This window comes from Opisthocomus hoazin, chromosome 3 (genome assembly GCF_030867145.1).
Source record: "Opisthocomus hoazin isolate bOpiHoa1 chromosome 3, bOpiHoa1.hap1, whole genome shotgun sequence".
NCBI classification, from domain to species: domain Eukaryota; kingdom Metazoa; phylum Chordata; class Aves; order Opisthocomiformes; family Opisthocomidae; genus Opisthocomus; species Opisthocomus hoazin.
The window spans coordinates 96,881,763-96,898,167 of NC_134416.1; the positions used below are offsets into that span (position 1 = coordinate 96,881,763).

Here is a 16,405-nt window from a genome sequence, read left to right on the forward strand (position 1 = left end):
ATGGTGGGCCAGGTCCAATATCAGTGCTTCAGTGGTAACAAACAAAATATCCTCTTTGCCATCAAAACCTCTTTGTATTGATGTGAGAAGAATACCCATGCTCTGAAAAGCTTGCCTAGCAGAATTTAAACTCTGGGTTAGATGTGGAGCACATTTTTGAAAGAAGAATAAACAACCTGCTTCTAGTCATGTAATAATAACAACCAATTATACCTATATTCATCTTGTGCTATTTTCATTAAGAAAAAGGTAACTGTTTAAAGGAGCTCTGAGAAGAGAGAGGAGGAAGCTAGCTCCTTTGGTGGCTTCTCCGACTGCAGTTAGCAGGTTAAGCAAAATGACCCCCTTCATGACAGGTAGAGCTAGTAACTGTTTGATATTTTCCTGTTTTCATAGCAAACCAAAGAGAGGGTGAAGTTGTTGATACAGCTGGCTGATGGCTTTTGTGAAAAAGGGCATGCTCATGCAACAGAGATTAAAAAATGTGTCACAGCAGTGGATAAGAGGTACAGAGACTTTTCCCTGCGCATGGAGAAATACAGGACCTCTTTAGAGAAAGCTCTGGGTATTTCCTCGGATTCCAATAAATCGGTAAGAGAAATTTGAGTGTGATGACAGACAAACAAGCTTTGTTTCATTCGATTTACCTATCGTTTTCTGCTGTCTCCTTGCTTAATCAATTCTTCCTTTCTTTAATAAAGAGCAAAAGCTTGCAGCTGGATATAATCCCAGCCAGTGTCCCTGGGTCAGAGGTGAAACTGCGCGATGCTGCTCATGAGCTTAATGAAGAAAAACGAAAGTCTGCCCGCAGGAAAGAGTAATAAATTTATTTATTTTTAATCAATGAGAATGCATAAATCAATTCTGATAATGAAACAACTGTCTTGGCTTGTCTGTTAGCTTAGAAATTGGATAAATGGTAGAAAGAGAGTGATACTACTCAATAGTTCCTATTGCCTTTTATTCACATGCTTGTTCTCACAGGTAATGCTAGCATGTCAGAATATTAAATTTTCAAAACTGTGTTAGACTTCTTTTAACATGCTTTTTATCCTTTTAGAAATAATGTGAAATAAATGTGGAAGGGGAGGAGGGAGGACAACAATTAAATGACTGTAGCAAGTGAAAAGCATATGAGCAAAAATTGCGTCTCCTTCGCCATTTCTCTTTGCAGTGGTTACTAATGGGGGGGATGTTACCTCTCGTGTTTCCTTCGTCTGTTGTCTCTCTCCACATTTCAGTTCTCAGATTTTCCTTTCAGCAGTGGAAAAAGCAAAAGCTGATGAGGAGAAAGATGTATTCTGGTTATTGTGCATTCGTAATGATCTAACAGACTGAGATTTGATTATTCTTTCTGTTGTCACCTAAGGTTCATTATGGCTGAGCTAATTCAGACGGAAAAGGCTTACGTAAGAGACCTCCGGGAATGCATGGATGTAAGTTTTCTTTTTTTTCCACTAATCTTTGAAGGCATGGCTCAGTCTGGTGCTTTCTGTTTATTTCTGGTTTAGCAGCCAACCATGATTGGTTTGCTATCATAGGACCAAATTAAGTACTTTTCTGCTATTAATAAGAAACTTAGAATTATATCTGATAGCAGCCACTTTGGAGTTCATCCTATATGTTTTGCTTTTGTCAGTACTGAGTTTCAGCATTGGCTGTTTTCCCAGTTTGCAAACGTGGGGGGTTTTTTGTTCTAGAGAGGGGAGGGAAAAAGGAGGGGTTTACTTTATTTGCTTTGCTAGCAGTAGAGAAGAGCTTGTGTTAATTCTCTTATTGTCTGTATCACATGTTCTGCTACTAGCTGACTGTTTGAATAGAAATTCAGAGTGATTCCGTGGAAAAGTGCCCGGTAATTGTTACGCTGAAGCAAGTAATGTTCAGAGTTAGCTGTTGCACAAAGCATCAACTTCAAGACTGCAGACATGACCTTGATAAGGAATATCCTGAGGCATTAGAGGTTGTCAAGAGCACTGTGCATTTTAAATTATGAAGTCTCAGGGACTATGTTGAATTGTCAGATTTAGAACTTGGATTTTACTGTCAAAAAACACAACGTATATTTGACACAACAGGTGCTGTCACAATTGGAGGAGATGATGCTGCATGATCTTTCGCCAGTTTCTTTCCTGGAAGGCATGTTTACAGATAGCTGTGTGCTTCTGTTCAGAGTGCATCATGACTTTTCATGCATCTTTTTTGTTCTGGGCAGACATATCTATGGGAAATGACAAGTGGAGTGGAGGAGATCCCACCTGGTATTGTAAACAAAGAACACATTATCTTTGGAAACATGCAGGAAATCTATGAGTTCCACAATAAGTGAGTGACTTATCTTCTATTTCCATATTACTGCTAAATGCAAATGATGACCTGAGGGATTTCCTAATGAAAATAGCATATGAATAATGGACACTTTTTAAAAAAAAAAATCTAAAGGATTTCTTCTCGCATTGCTAAATTGTTTCAGTTGTTGCTTTTTGCAGCCAGGTCAGTACACCATTAGAAACTGTCTGCTTCAGTCTCAGACATCTTTCAACTTTTAAGAAATTATTTGGATACGTTAAAAATTTGCTGTAAGTTTTCTAGTCATTCTAAAGAGGTGGAAACCACTGAACTCAACAGAATATGGATATAGCACAAACATCAGTTTAAGACTGTCGTTCCTTCAGAACCCTCATTCCTGATTTCCAAGTGCAACTGCTAGTGGGAAAGAGTAGGGCTCCCCACCCTTTTTTGGCTCTTCGAAGCCTCTGTGGAGATGCCCCATCGTTGTTACATTTACTGGAGTACGGAGCATGAAAGAGGCTCGTCCACTACGTTTCTTCTGAGTGGAATTGTTCCTAGGCAGATCTGTGTACAGAAGTCTTGCTCTGAATCTTCCCTCTTTATTAATTCAATGGTGTTTGTATTGGGTTATGTTAAGTAGTAAAATAGTAAAATATACCTAGCATATTCCAAAACCTGATTTTAGAGTCCTTTGTATGCTTTGTGTTGAACATCCAAAAAGCAAGTCACCTCCTTTTTCTCTTGAGATGAAAGCTAAACTTTCTTGAAACTGAAGCAGTAGGAAACCTTCTTGATGGAGAACAACAGCAGTTATTAAATTTTTGTATACTCTTACACGTTAATTGCATGTCTGCTGGGTCAATTTCTGATCTTCACACCAGAATTTGTATTCAGTTACATTTTACATTAGTTCTGCTATTACATATTTCTTTAACTCATGATGTTGGTATGAATTACAGCAAGTTTTCTAGCAGCCTTTGTTCGCAGACAATAGATCAATATCAGCTGCTCTAATGAACATGTTTCATGTGCCTTGTACTATTTGTTACTTTTCTACCCATAGTATATTCCTCAAGGAACTGGAAAAATATGAACAGTTACCAGAAGATGTTGGACACTGCTTCGTTACTTGGGTAATGAAATCAGTCTTATGTTTAGAAGTAACAAGGGAGATAAGAAGCATGAAGGATGAAGGGATGGATTCTTACTCTCGGGTCCCTTTTTAATTTGTTAAAGCCCCTCTTTCTTCAAATTTGAGTAAAAATGTATGTATCTTTAACTGGGGTGGGGGAGTGGGGAGGGAGATTCAGGCACTGCTGTCAGATGCCAATGCTTAGCTGCTCTTGAAGTTTATGCAGGTTGCCTAAGCCTGTGTTCAGGTTTGGTTTGGTATCTTTGTCTCAGCTCTGAATAATCTACTTTTGCATACGTTGCTATTGTTTTCAGTCTTACGCTGCCAGTTTAAATGGGAAAATAATTTGGTATCATTCAGTTTCTTCAGAGAGAAGATAGGCTCTTTGATAACTGTGTAAAAAAAATTTTGCGACAGAAATGATGCTCTCTGATAACCTGTGTAAATTTGCATTTTGTTCTGCAGGCAGACAAATTCCAAATGTACGTTACTTACTGTAAAAATAAGCCAGATTCTACTCAGCTGATACTAGAACATGCAGGAACATACTTTGATGTAAGTACTTTGTGTCCATCTTAGAAGTGTGCCTTTGTGGTTTGAATCACGCACTTGCAGTTGTGCAGAGTGCCTAATTTCTTAAGAAAATGGAAGTTTCCTAGTAGTAACACTGCAATTTAGAGTCAGTTTAAGCAAATCAATCCTATTATCCACATGGTTTCTCAGTTGGTCTCATGAAGCTGTCAAATGTAAAAAGTCACTGTCATATATCAGAGCAGTTCAGAACTGGAAGCAGGTTCTCACAGCAACAACTGGGACACGAATCTTCAGCTCTCACAAGCGCATTCTGAAAATCTTAGCATTTTGATGTGCCTAGTTTGCATTGTATGTAATAAAGATGGAAATTTTTGTTAAATTTTTGGAGCACCTTTAAATTGTAGTTGTGGGCAGTGGTAATTCAGTTGACTGCCATTGCTCAGAGCTGCTAAACCAACCACCTTGCTTGTTCAGTCCCGTGGTTACTTTGTCTGCGTGTAATATTCCGCTTAAGAAAGGACCAAAATGCAGCAGCTGTTAGAGGTTTTAAGAAGGAACTTTGGCCACACTGAATGAGTTTTGGTTGAAGGTGTGTTTACAGATGACTCTGTACCCCTTTTTCTTTTCTTCTGCACTGTGCTGAGCCGCTAGCTGTGTAGTGACACCACAAATGTTTTTTAGAATTGTTGTAGAAGTAGAGGGAAGGACATAATAAAAAACCAACAAACAAAAAAAATCCCTGGAGCTCTTGGGGTTAATTTCAAAAGTCTGTGACTGAGGAGATGGAGATTCTAAACATTCTAAGGTAAAGCCTTTCTGTGAAGCCTCCTAAGTTTTCAGTGCTTGAAGAAGAGTAGATGAGATACAGGAAATCAGGCAAATATGACCAAAAAAAATTCAAATAAAATTCAGTAAATAGTATTTTAAAACAATAGCAAAGGGCTCTGATAAAATAATTTTAGAGATATGTTCTTGCCACCACCTCCTTTGATCCCGCTGTGTTAACCGGTGTATCCAGAGCTCTCCATCGCCTAATCCACCTGAAGTGGGATAGAAGTGTGAAGACCTAATTCTGTGCATGGGTAACTTGAAGAGTTTCCATTGTCCACCACCGGACCACATGAAAATGTCGTGTATATCCTTCTTGAGAATTTCTGATACTGTGGTGGTGGTTAAAAAGCACGTAGCTGCGGTGCATATCTTGCAGTTTGGAATTGCATGATTAAAATATATCTGATACTGTGATAAATAGTAAACACTGGCCGTGAAGTTCAACCCTGATCAGTACTTGAAACCTGTAGTTATCCCATCTAATTATCGTCTAATTCTGTTTTCCTGCTGTAGCTTTGTGGAGGCCATTCTTTTTTTTTTAGTGGCCGTATTATTTTGAAGTGTTTGGTAACCGCTTTCCTTTAGTTGGAAAATGTTACTGCGCGCTCCCCCGTGTGGGGGAAGAGGCTGTCTGAGGCGATGCACCGTGAGACTGGCAGGGGATGCTGAGAAAAGAAACCTCGACCTCAGCCTTCCTGTGACAGTCCTGCCTCTTCCCCGGAACACTGAAGGTTGTTTTCTTTTCTCTCTTGCGAGTAACAAAAAGAAATACTTATTTTAATTAAAAAAAAAAAAAAAAGACATTGCTGTATGTTTGATATCCCTAATCGTTACTATTTGTATCTAGGTTTGTTGAAACACTTCACAGGTACCCCTGGAGGTAATGATGTTTTGTTTGTACAAAGTGAGCAGGCAGATGCACAACATACCCATTTGCTGTGGCTGGAATATCTTGTCATTCTGTGGGTTTTTTATTTCTCCTTGCTATAAAATAGTATTTGTAGCTACTGTATATGATTGCATAGCCCTCAAGGCAGTCTGTGTCTGAGTGTTGGTGCTCACAGTCCTGAAGTGCTTGTGCTTTTCATGTAGGAGATACAACAACGACATGGACTGGCCAACTCTATCTCCTCTTACCTTATCAAACCTGTCCAAAGGATAACAAAATATCAGCTTCTTTTAAAGGTCAGTATTAATTCAGAGTTTTTAATCTGATTCTGCTGTTCTTAAGAAGGCAAAGCTCTTGCTGAAGTCTTTTTACTCTGCACTCTGAGACTAAAGCATGCTGGGCAGCCTCAAATACTGCTGCAATATTTTTTGAGGAGATCACTGAAAATTAAAGAAGGCATAAATAAGCAACATTTTGTCCAGATTCCTGTAAATCAAAAAAGATACCTCTCTACTAATGTTTACTTAGAAAATATAATTTGCATTTCCAGTTTTAAAAAAAAAAAAAAAAGAGTAATTCATGGCCATATAGACAGGCGCATTTTTGTAGCAGTTTCTGCACAAATTTTGGCAAGCCATTAGCTATATTTATGATATTAAGTACTGTAAAAGACATAAATTTATATATATAGCATAATACAAAATATCTGTAAAATATATAAATACATATGTGTATACAACACACACTGAGTACCTGTAGAGCTGTTGCACAAACAGTTGTTACTTGTAATGTTGCCTGGAAATGTCAAGTAAATAGTAGGTGTTAAAATAAACAAAACTTTTGGAAACCTGTAGTTAGAACTTTCACTCAGTGGACAGAAGTCTTCTTGACTGAGCAGCAGAGTTCTTGAACTGTGCCGGTCTCTGTTAGGTGGCATTGCTTGTTTTGTAATAGCTGCCTAGAAAAGCACTGTAACTGATCTGTGTCTCCCCTGTCTCCTTGAGAACTGCTGTGGATGATTGTTTTTAAAATCTCTGAAAAACATTGCAGGGTATTTTAGGTCAAGTTGGATGGAAACAAGTCTGTCATTTTTAACTGAACCATATTGTCTGTTCTCCCCTTGCAAAAAGATGCAACTTGATAAAGTTATACCTTACAGAAATACTCTAGGCTGTGCTGTTGCAGAAATTTTGGGGTATTGATTCCAACAATTATTTTTTTAAATCTGACTATGCCTTAGCCGCTTGCATTATTGAAGTGATGGGATAGGTCAGTTTCACCAGTATTTGCAGAGCCAGATGTCTTTGCTACATAGTAAAATGGATTTATTTGGTGGTTACTGGGTTTTATATTTATTTTGTTTTGTTTTTTTCCCCTATGAGAAGAGCGATGTAAAACATGGAAGGATGGAGAGCCCAAAACTTAAATGACAGCTGAAACATTTTACAGTTCTAGAAGTTATGTTTATTTTTCCAAATGTCATGGAAGCTGCTCATATTCTGTGCCTCCTGGAGGATATTTAGGCACACGCACTTTTCTGTGGAGTTGCCGTGCAAAATTTAAGTGTGATGTTTGAGTGTGTTGCTGTGATGGTGGTATTGGCAGTTAAATAAAAATAGTGTAAGGATAATAAGAGTAGGAATCACTTGGCTTTCTCTTTACAAAGGGAAGGGGAATTTAACCTGAGGGAATGAATTAAGTGAACCTTTTGAATAATGGAAGGAACGTAATATGCCCTTTTGGTTACGTAAGCTACATTTTATCTTGATACTGTTCAAATGCTCAAAGGATGTGAGGAAATTTGAATATCGGCTCAGGTACTGTTATGTTAACATCTGTGAGATGTTGAATGGGCAGTGAACTGCATCACCCTAAATTCTACTACAACGTTTTCCATTCTCTGACTTCTGTCCATTAGTTAATGCTTGTTTGTATTCAGAAGTTTTGTCTTGTAGGATGCTTTTAACTGTGTGAACACAGAATAGAATAATTCATTGAATACTTGAAATGAAACAATATAAATCCTCTTATCAGCAGTAGTATAGAGCAAGTCTTTGATGCAGTGGAGCAGAGAGTGATATGAGGGGGGAACTGGGGCGGTGTCCTTTTGTGCTGTCCTGCTTTCCACCATCCTCCTGACTTGGCAGCTGCGTTGTTCTGGGCCTTGATGTAGCACTGCGTATGGTAGGTGTGTCTGTGCTTATCAGAAAGAAACATTGTCCTTAATGTAACTTTTAAAGGCTTCTCATTAAGCAGATGATCTTGTTTAAATTAGAGGTGGTTAACTGAAAGCTTAGGCCGCTCCTTGAAGAACAGATCATGATAAATACAAAGTATACTGTCGTGTCATTGGCAGAGTAAGAAGTTCTGAAAGATTTCCCATGCCAAAAATGATTCTTTGCTTTTTAGAAGTCGTATTTCGTTGTCTAATTGTATTAGTGTAGAAGAACATGATCGAGAGTGCTCATGTTTGCTCATCTTTTGCAGGAGCTGCTCACGTGCTGTGAAGAAGGTAAAGGTGAGATTAAGGATGGCCTGGAGGTGATGCTTAGTGTGCCAAAGCGAGCCAATGATGCCATGCACCTCAGCATGCTGGAAGGTAGCATTCAGTGTGGCTTTCCAATTCAGTCATATGCTGTAGATTATTAACTGTAATAACTTTTTATATTACTAGATGTTGAGATGATGTGAAGAATGTGAACATTTTCTTATCTCTGGGTTTATCTTTTGTATAACTTTTGTTTGGAGGTGTATAAAATGCAAACTTATTTAGGAAAATGAATTGTGACAGACAGCTGGTACAGTTTTACTAACTTTTAAAATATTCTTTCATCCTAATCTATAGCTCTGCCGCTGCATATTTGAAAAATATGTAGACTAACAAAGTTTTCTACTATTCACCAAAAACATAATAGGTGAATGGTCAGACACAATAGCTTTGGCTAGATTTTCCAAGCAGTATCCTTGGCTTCTTTATGTGAGAAGCATACATGTATTAGAGGTGGTTTTGCTGATCTGTGTATCAAATAATTGTTTCCAAGAAGTTTGTCGTTTTCACATATGTTTGCTGCCTGTTCCATAAGAGACTTCTAGTTGAAATGAAATGTATCTTCTGGCAGTAAAATGTCAGCATAAGCCAATTTAGCCTGAGCCTTAGCCAGAACAACGTAATCATGTTCATGCACACAGTGGAGGTTGGATGTAATTGCTTCTATGTGCTTAGAACAACTTTCTGCCAAAATCTGTTTTGTAATTGGCACGTTATCGTGTATGATGGTGCCATTATACATTTAGTAATAAAACTGTTTTTCTTTGGCATTTAATTTATTTGAGATAAAGGCAAAGCCATCTTACCATGCAGTTGCTGAATAAAGACTTATAGGTGCTTTTGGTCAATATTCCTTTTCCTCTTATCTGTCTTCTAGTAGTAAAATGGAGCTTGTAATGGAATTTCCAGTGTTGTGCAAGTTACAATAAAACTCATCTTGGTTTGACATGTGATTCCCAATCATCGAATGCTCCAAATCACCTTTCTTCCCTGATTTTAATCAGTAGGAATGTTGGTCAGTTTGCAAGATCAGTTCCAAATGCTTTGTTCAGGAGATGGTGTTAGTATAAATGCTGACCAGCATTGGTGGTAATCTTTTAACACTTGGGAATGTGACTGGAAAATAACCTAATCTTTTACATAAGTTGGTATCGTGTATCACTGAGTCATCCCATGTTAGACAAATATAGTGAGGGAGCACATTTCCTCTATATCTCTCTGGAGGATTTTGAATGAACAGCCTGGTGCAACTTGCCTCTGATGCTCTCCATACGGTTGCCCTGTTGTTAACAGTGAGAACTGGTGTTTTCTTGAGAGGAACGATGCTCTTCTATTCAGAGAATATTGGCAAGGAGTATCTATTTAAAATGCAGTTTAATAGCACTCAGAAGAGTATGGTAGACTATTTTCTGTTATTCTTCAACTCTGAAGCTGTGTATTAAACTGGGAGAACACTGTACCACTACAATGGAAGTAAAATTGTTGATATTCTCAGTCTTCATCTTTACGTTATGTCTGAAGTAATCCAGCTGCTATTTCTGCTATTTCTTTATTGTGGATCGATGTTGGAGTGACTCAGTGGCAGGCTGATCACATGGCAACAGCTCCAAGCTGCCGTCTTTTTTCATCCCCTACTGGAACATGTTCGTGTGCTCATTGCATACGTGGTAGGGAAGGTACCACCAGAAAAGGTGGCATTTCGGAGCTTGTCGGTGTCAGAACAGCCTGATGTGCTCTCTGTGTGCTTGCAAGTTGCTCACTTTCTACAGTGGCAGAAAGCTTATAAGAAAAATCGTTTTCATCGTGGAAGAGGTTACCAGAAGCTGACATAGATCTGTCATTTGTTGATGAAATATTGCCAAAAGAGTTGATAAACTTCTTAACAGTTGGGTCTCTAAATTTAGACATAGACTTGAGCTACAGCTTCATTTAGTATATTGCAATGTCAAGTCTTGTTTTCCATATTGCTTCCTTGGAGTCCATCTTTTGCAAGCTGTATTTGCGTGGGTGGGGGGAAATCAGATCGCTTAATAAACAGAAGCTGTGCTTTTTAATTTCCTCATATTATCAACTTTTCATGGTGAAACTTTCCTCTCCCCGGGTTTTTAGGCTTTGATGAAAATATAGAATCTCAGGGAGAGCTCATCCTTCAAGAATCCTTCCAGGTGTGGGATCCCAAAACTCTAATTCGAAAGGGAAGAGAGAGGCACCTGTTCCTTTTTGAGATGTCCTTGGTCTTCAGTAAAGAAGTAAAGGACTCCAGTGGAAGGAGCAAGTACATTTACAAGAGTAAACTGTTTGTAAGTATGGGAGAACAAGTGATCATAGTTAGAAAACTATCTAGATTAGATTGTGACTAAGCTCAGGTGATTTAAATGTGCCTGAAAAACCTGGGACAGCTATTATAGTGCACTGAAAGAACAGCCTTAGAACGCGTAGACTGAAGCTGGTAAGTTTGCTGCTTTGTCATGCTTTTGAGGAGACTAGGCTGAAAGCAACTACTGAAGGCTACATGTGAATATTGGTGTGTCAGGAGAAAGGAAAAGCAAGATTGTGCTGGGCTGATTTTGTCTTAATTATGTGTATGATCGCTGGTATCTCTGAGGCTCATTTGTATAAAACAGAAGGATGGAAGGAGTTGACAAGCTGCCTTCATCTTGCTTATTTACTATTGCTGTTGTAGTAACATCCATGTTAAGGGTTCATTTTGGTAGATATTCCACACACATTCCACACATACTGATCTGGAAGGGCAAGAACTCCTTGTTACGGAAAAGTTCATTCCAGAATGTCTACTGAGACTAGTAGTCTTACAATAATATTTTGTAAACAAAATGATAGCTGTTACGGTCTACTGAAAGGATGTAAAGATGGAAATTTTTTTCTCCCCATTAAAAAAAAGAAAAATCTGCTCTTTCCTCGTCTGTAGCATGTATGGTTTACAAAAGGTGACCCTGGAATTCATACCCTTCCCTTCCTGTCTCGTTGGATGGCTTGGGTGAGAGCAGTATTCACACTCCAGAAATTTAGGCAGCCAAGTAAGACAGTGTCCCATGGCTTGCTCTGCATCAGCCAGAGGCAAGATTATATTTTCTACTAGACACTTTTAAACAAGTGCTTAAAATTACGTCTCAGAATCACACTCTAAAAGACATTGTTCTTCTGTTGATTCTCTTGGGATATATGCCCAAGTCTAGGTGGTATGAATACTGAGCCTTTTCTCCCTGCTTCAGCTCCTTTTCCTTCATTCTTTCCGCCTTCCCACCTCTGTATCCTAACAGGTAAAGCAGGTTGGTTCAAAAAACCTCTTCTTTCCTTGACTAACTTTGCATATTCCCTCACTTCATTTACAATGCTTGCTCTCCTACCTGATAGAAGGTAGGTAGGAGGTAACACAGCTGCAGCTGGTTTGTTGGTCACACCTTGCTTTGGTGCTCTCCTGAACCTGAAATACAAAAATCTTTTGGGTGTACTGGAGGGCATTACACAGGAGGGGAGACAGAGCTGAAAAATCAGTCCTGTAAGCTTGTTGTGTCAGTTCCTCTGGCAGGAATTTACTAATAGCCTCGGGTCCTAGAGAAGTTGCCGGAAATCTTGATGACTCTCATTGTGCCTCAGTTTTAAAATACAAACATATCTTTTTGTCTTCATACTCTATATGGCAAAATATCCTGTAGTGCAGCTTACTATTATAGCAATTCTTATAGTTTGATCTTTAGAAAAGGTGTTCATACAGATGTTGAAAGCATGCATGCTGATTTGAGCTCAAGATTTATTTGTTTTTTTCTTCACGTTATCAAGTCTCCTGCCTCTGGAAGGTGGTTTTACAAAAGTGAGGTCCTTCATTTTACTTGGAGTATGATAACCGTCATGGTCTCCCCAGCACAGAATACTCAATGGCGTGGCGTGTATTAGTGGAAGAATGTGTTCATGAACTCCTTTAGCAAGAGACAGTGTCCAAAAGCAAATGCCTGAGGAGGGCTGTGGGAACAAGGCAAGCAGGTGTTACTTTGCCAGTCAGTCTCCCAGGTGTCTCCCAGTCACCAGTAACTGGCAGTTTAAGGGTTTCCTGACCTCAGTGTGATTTCTGTGCATTCAATAGCCTGCAATGGATTTCTCGTCTGTGAGCTTGTCCTTGGACCTCATGCAGACTTCTAGCATTTACATTGTCCTGTGGCAGAGTTGTGTTGCTCAACTACGTGATGGGCACAGGCCAACCTCGCTGTGTTAGGTTTTGAACCTGACTCCCTCCCACTGGTTTCACTTGATGCCTACCAGTGTCGGAGGGGACAGTGACCAACATATGTGGGCTTTGCCACTCCTTACTGTACAGACCTCTGCTGCATTGTCCCTCAGTTGTCCCTCATAAAATTACTAATATTCACAAGTGTACCAAGGCTTCTAAATTTAGTAGGCTTTAAAAAATAAACAATGTTAAAAAATGTACTGCGTTGCCCATTCAGACTTGATATTGGGCAGTGTAGTAGGGTATATGTTCTGTGAACTACATAAAGTAATGTTGAATTAAGTATCTTACAAACTTTTAACACACATGGGAATTGTTGGTGAGTGAAGTTTGAGGTGCATTACAGGCGTTTAAGTATTTCAGTTTTACCAAAAAGAGACAGCAAAGCTGAAAGGGTGGGTGTGTTGGGTTGGGGTATTTTTAGGAAAAAAAAAACCAAACCACAAAACCAAACAACCAAATGAATTGTCATCCAAGCGAGACAAGAAAATAAAATCCTTTTACTCAGGTAGTGTGTATCCAACATCTGTTGCAATGGACTGTGTATTTGCTAGTGATGATACATATGAGGGGAAAAATACAGCTTCTAATAATGTAAGAATGCTTAGCAGTTGTGTTATACAGTGAGGGTTTTTGTATGAGCTATATTTCTTAGCTTGTAATTTCTTTAGGAGCAGAGCCTATATGATTTAACTGGAAGCCAATTCACATGATTGAGGTGTGTTCCAGTTGGAAGGTGAAAACATTCTGGATGATAATTAGCTATTAAGGTCTGACGTTAGAACATTCCCAAAGACTGATTGTTAATGTAGTTGTCCCACAGAGTTCTCCAAGGAAACCCCATTTCTGAATTATTTCATCTGTTTCAGAGGAAAGGAAACACATTAGGAAAGGCTCCTTTGGCAGAAAAGAGGTCAGAGTTTCAGAAGATACCAAGGGAGCTCTTAAGCATATTTTACCTAAGAGAAAACAGAAAAATCAATAAGTAGTGAGTGTTCCCTTATGGAAATCAACAAGGAGACAAGCCAACGCTTATTTTTTACCAGGCAACTTTACTTAGAAGGCTTTTATTGTCAAGTCAAAAATGTAAAATAAGCCATTTGGCATTTCAGATTATGAATGCTATTAATTATTTTTACTTTACAGGAAAAACTGTTTAGCTTGCGGTTCTTCCTTTTTTGAAGAAACTCCACCACTGCCACCAGAATAAAGGATTTTGTTTAGCATATGAGTTAGCCTTAAGCTTCTAAAAATAAATGGCAGAGCTAAGTTATTTAGAATATTAGCATCCCTTTGTGGCTTCTGAGAAAAAAAAAAAAAAAAAAGCGCCTTGTCGTCCTAAAAAATTTTTCTTATTTCCAGACTTCTGAACTGGGTGTCACAGAGCATGTAGAAGGAGATCCCTGCAAGTTTGCTCTGTGGGTTGGAAGGACACCAACTTCAGACAACAAAATTGTCCTCAAGGTAATTTTAGTAGATGTGCTTGTACAGTCTGTACTAAGTCTTGTAGTTGTTGTTCATACTTGTTGGAAAGGCAACAAGTGATGACTTTTCTTGGTTTGAGAGGGACAGCTGCTGACATAATTTTCCTTTCTGTGCTGTGTATATCTAACTCACATGACTTGACAGCAGAGGTGGTCTACTGAAAGATTAAACAAACTTGCTTTCACAAATCAGAGTAGGAAGAGGTTTGATCCCATGGACTTCTATAGCTTGAAGACTTCAGACACTAGGTGACAGAGCAAGTGATATGCCAGTCGAGTCATGGCATCAGTGTTGCATTTCATGCTCAACTCATGGCTGCTTGTTGGTGATGCTGTTTATCATGGCACATATTTTTATGCAGAAATGGAAACACTTCAAAAGATCACAGAATCACAGAATAGTTTGGGTTTGAAGGGACCTTAAAGGTCATCTAGTCCAACCAACCCTGCAACGAGCTAGATCATGTTGGTCAGAGACCCGTCCAGCCTGACCCTGGATGTTTCCAGGGATCCGGAATCCATGTAACACCTCTCTGGACAACCTGTTCCAGTGTTTCACCACCCTCATTGTAAAAAAACTTCTTCCTTATATGCAGCCTAAATCTACCCTCTTTTAGTTTAAAACCATTATCCCTTGTCCTATGGCAACAGGCCCTGCTAAAAAAGCCTGTCCCCATCTTCCTTAGAAGCCCCTTTAACTACTGAAAGGCTGCAATGAAGTGTCCCTGGAGCCTTCTCTTCTGCAGGCTGACCAACCCCAACTCTCTCAGCCTGTCCTCATAGGAGAGGAGTTCCATCCCTCTGATAGTTTCTGTGGCCCCCCTCTGGACCCCCTCCAACAGTTCCACGTCCTTCCTGTGCTGAGAGCTCCAGAGCTGGACACAGGGCTCCAGGTGGGGTCTCACCAGAGCAGAGTAGAGGGGCAGAATCACCTCCCTTGCCCTGCTGGCCACACTGCTTTTGATGTAGCCCAGGATACAGTTGGCCTTCTGGGCTGCGAGGGCACGTTGGTGGCTCATGTCCAGCTTTTTTATCCATCAGTACCCCCAAGTCCTTCTCAGCAGGGCTGCTCTCAATCCCTTCATCCCCCAGTCTGTATTGATAGCGGGGGTTGCCCCGACCTGTGTGCAGGACCTTGCACTTGGCCTTGCTGAACCTCATAAGGTTCACATGGGCCCACTTCTACAGCTTGCTTAGGTCCCTCTGGATGGCATTCTGTGGGCTACAAGTTTTTCTGAAGATATTTGCCTTTGGATGAGAGTGCATGTAATGCTTATAAATTTTGTGCCTGGAGAAGTTACTGGTATCACTAGTGTTCTTTGCTTAGCCAGGAGAATGGCTAAATCCATTTGTCCTGCGACTGGTATGTAACCTGGGACCTACTGTTTCAGCTGGAGAACTTTTTTGTAATACCACAAGTAGCTAACAGGTAATTTGACATATATGGAGGACTGTGTCAGTTTTGAACCTTTTCTGTTGTATCTCTTGGCTGTGTTGAGCTCAAAAATAGTTCATCTTCCCATTTATAGTTTAATACACCTAATATTAAACTTGTTCATGTTTTCACATGTATTTTTGGTGATTACTCAGTAATGCCACTTAAAAATGGCCACTTCAATTTACATGTTGCCGCTCAAATTTATATGTTTTCCTAGAGAATTATGGGCTGAGAAGAGCTCACGTTATTTTTGTGACAGCAGTCAATGAGTGCAAGGAAATCAAATGTAACATCACTGAATAATACAATTTGTTCTGTCTTAATAATCCTATAATTTCACAGACAGTGCTTTGCAGTCTGAAATGATCCTCCCAGGGCAGAGCTATGTAAGGGGTTCTGTTTAAGGCTCTCTACATAAGATCACTTTAAGGTGTTCCTGTTCTTTACTTAGAGCAGAGGATATTTAGGTAACTCATAGGGTATATGAAGCTTGTCAACAATTTTGTCGATTTTTTTGTTTGTTCTTGAAGGTTGGAAACTAGGATTTCCTTAGCTCATTAGTATTATAAGTAAATTCCATGAAAACTTAACTAAAAGATTTAACCAAACTTTGTGTTTGGCTTCTTTTCCTAAATGTTTTTGTTTGTAAAAGAACACAGTGGTCTTTTTCCTAACTGTTCATTTGTTCCGGGAGCTTTCTTCATCCCTTTAGAATCCCCAGTTATTAAATATTTATAGTATATTAAATATTTATAATATATTTGAAATCAATTATTTCAGGAGACAGCAATTAAAAGAAGTAGGAAGTTATATATAATAACTTTTTAAGATCTGCAATAGTGTTTATATTTAATAGTATTTCAGATGCAGGGTTAAATCAGATTAAACAATCAGATCACAGGTTGGGCAGCTGGATATCAAGTGTTTTCCAGGTATCTAAAAAATACAGATGATATGCTGCAGGCAGTTATTAAAATCCAATCCCTAAATTAGCTTTCTTCTTCCAGGTATGTT

General features: G+C 39.1%; 1 protein-coding gene across 2 annotated transcripts in view; it reads left to right on the plus strand.

Moving 5' to 3' along the window:
• TRIO (trio Rho guanine nucleotide exchange factor) overlaps positions 1-16,405 on the plus strand; it is a 254,705-nt gene that overhangs the window by 156,297 nt on the left and 82,003 nt on the right. For both annotated transcript variants that reach the window (XM_075417109.1, XM_075417110.1), the window contains exons 22-31: positions 397-591; positions 702-817; positions 1,370-1,436; positions 2,213-2,322; positions 3,353-3,422; positions 3,887-3,976; positions 5,879-5,971; positions 8,163-8,274; positions 10,333-10,523; positions 13,832-13,933. In XM_075417109.1, the coding sequence (XP_075273224.1) occupies positions 397-591; positions 702-817; positions 1,370-1,436; positions 2,213-2,322; positions 3,353-3,422; positions 3,887-3,976; positions 5,879-5,971; positions 8,163-8,274; positions 10,333-10,523; positions 13,832-13,933 (1,146 nt within the window). The remainder of the gene's footprint in view (positions 1-396; positions 592-701; positions 818-1,369; positions 1,437-2,212; positions 2,323-3,352; positions 3,423-3,886; positions 3,977-5,878; positions 5,972-8,162; positions 8,275-10,332; positions 10,524-13,831; positions 13,934-16,405) is intronic.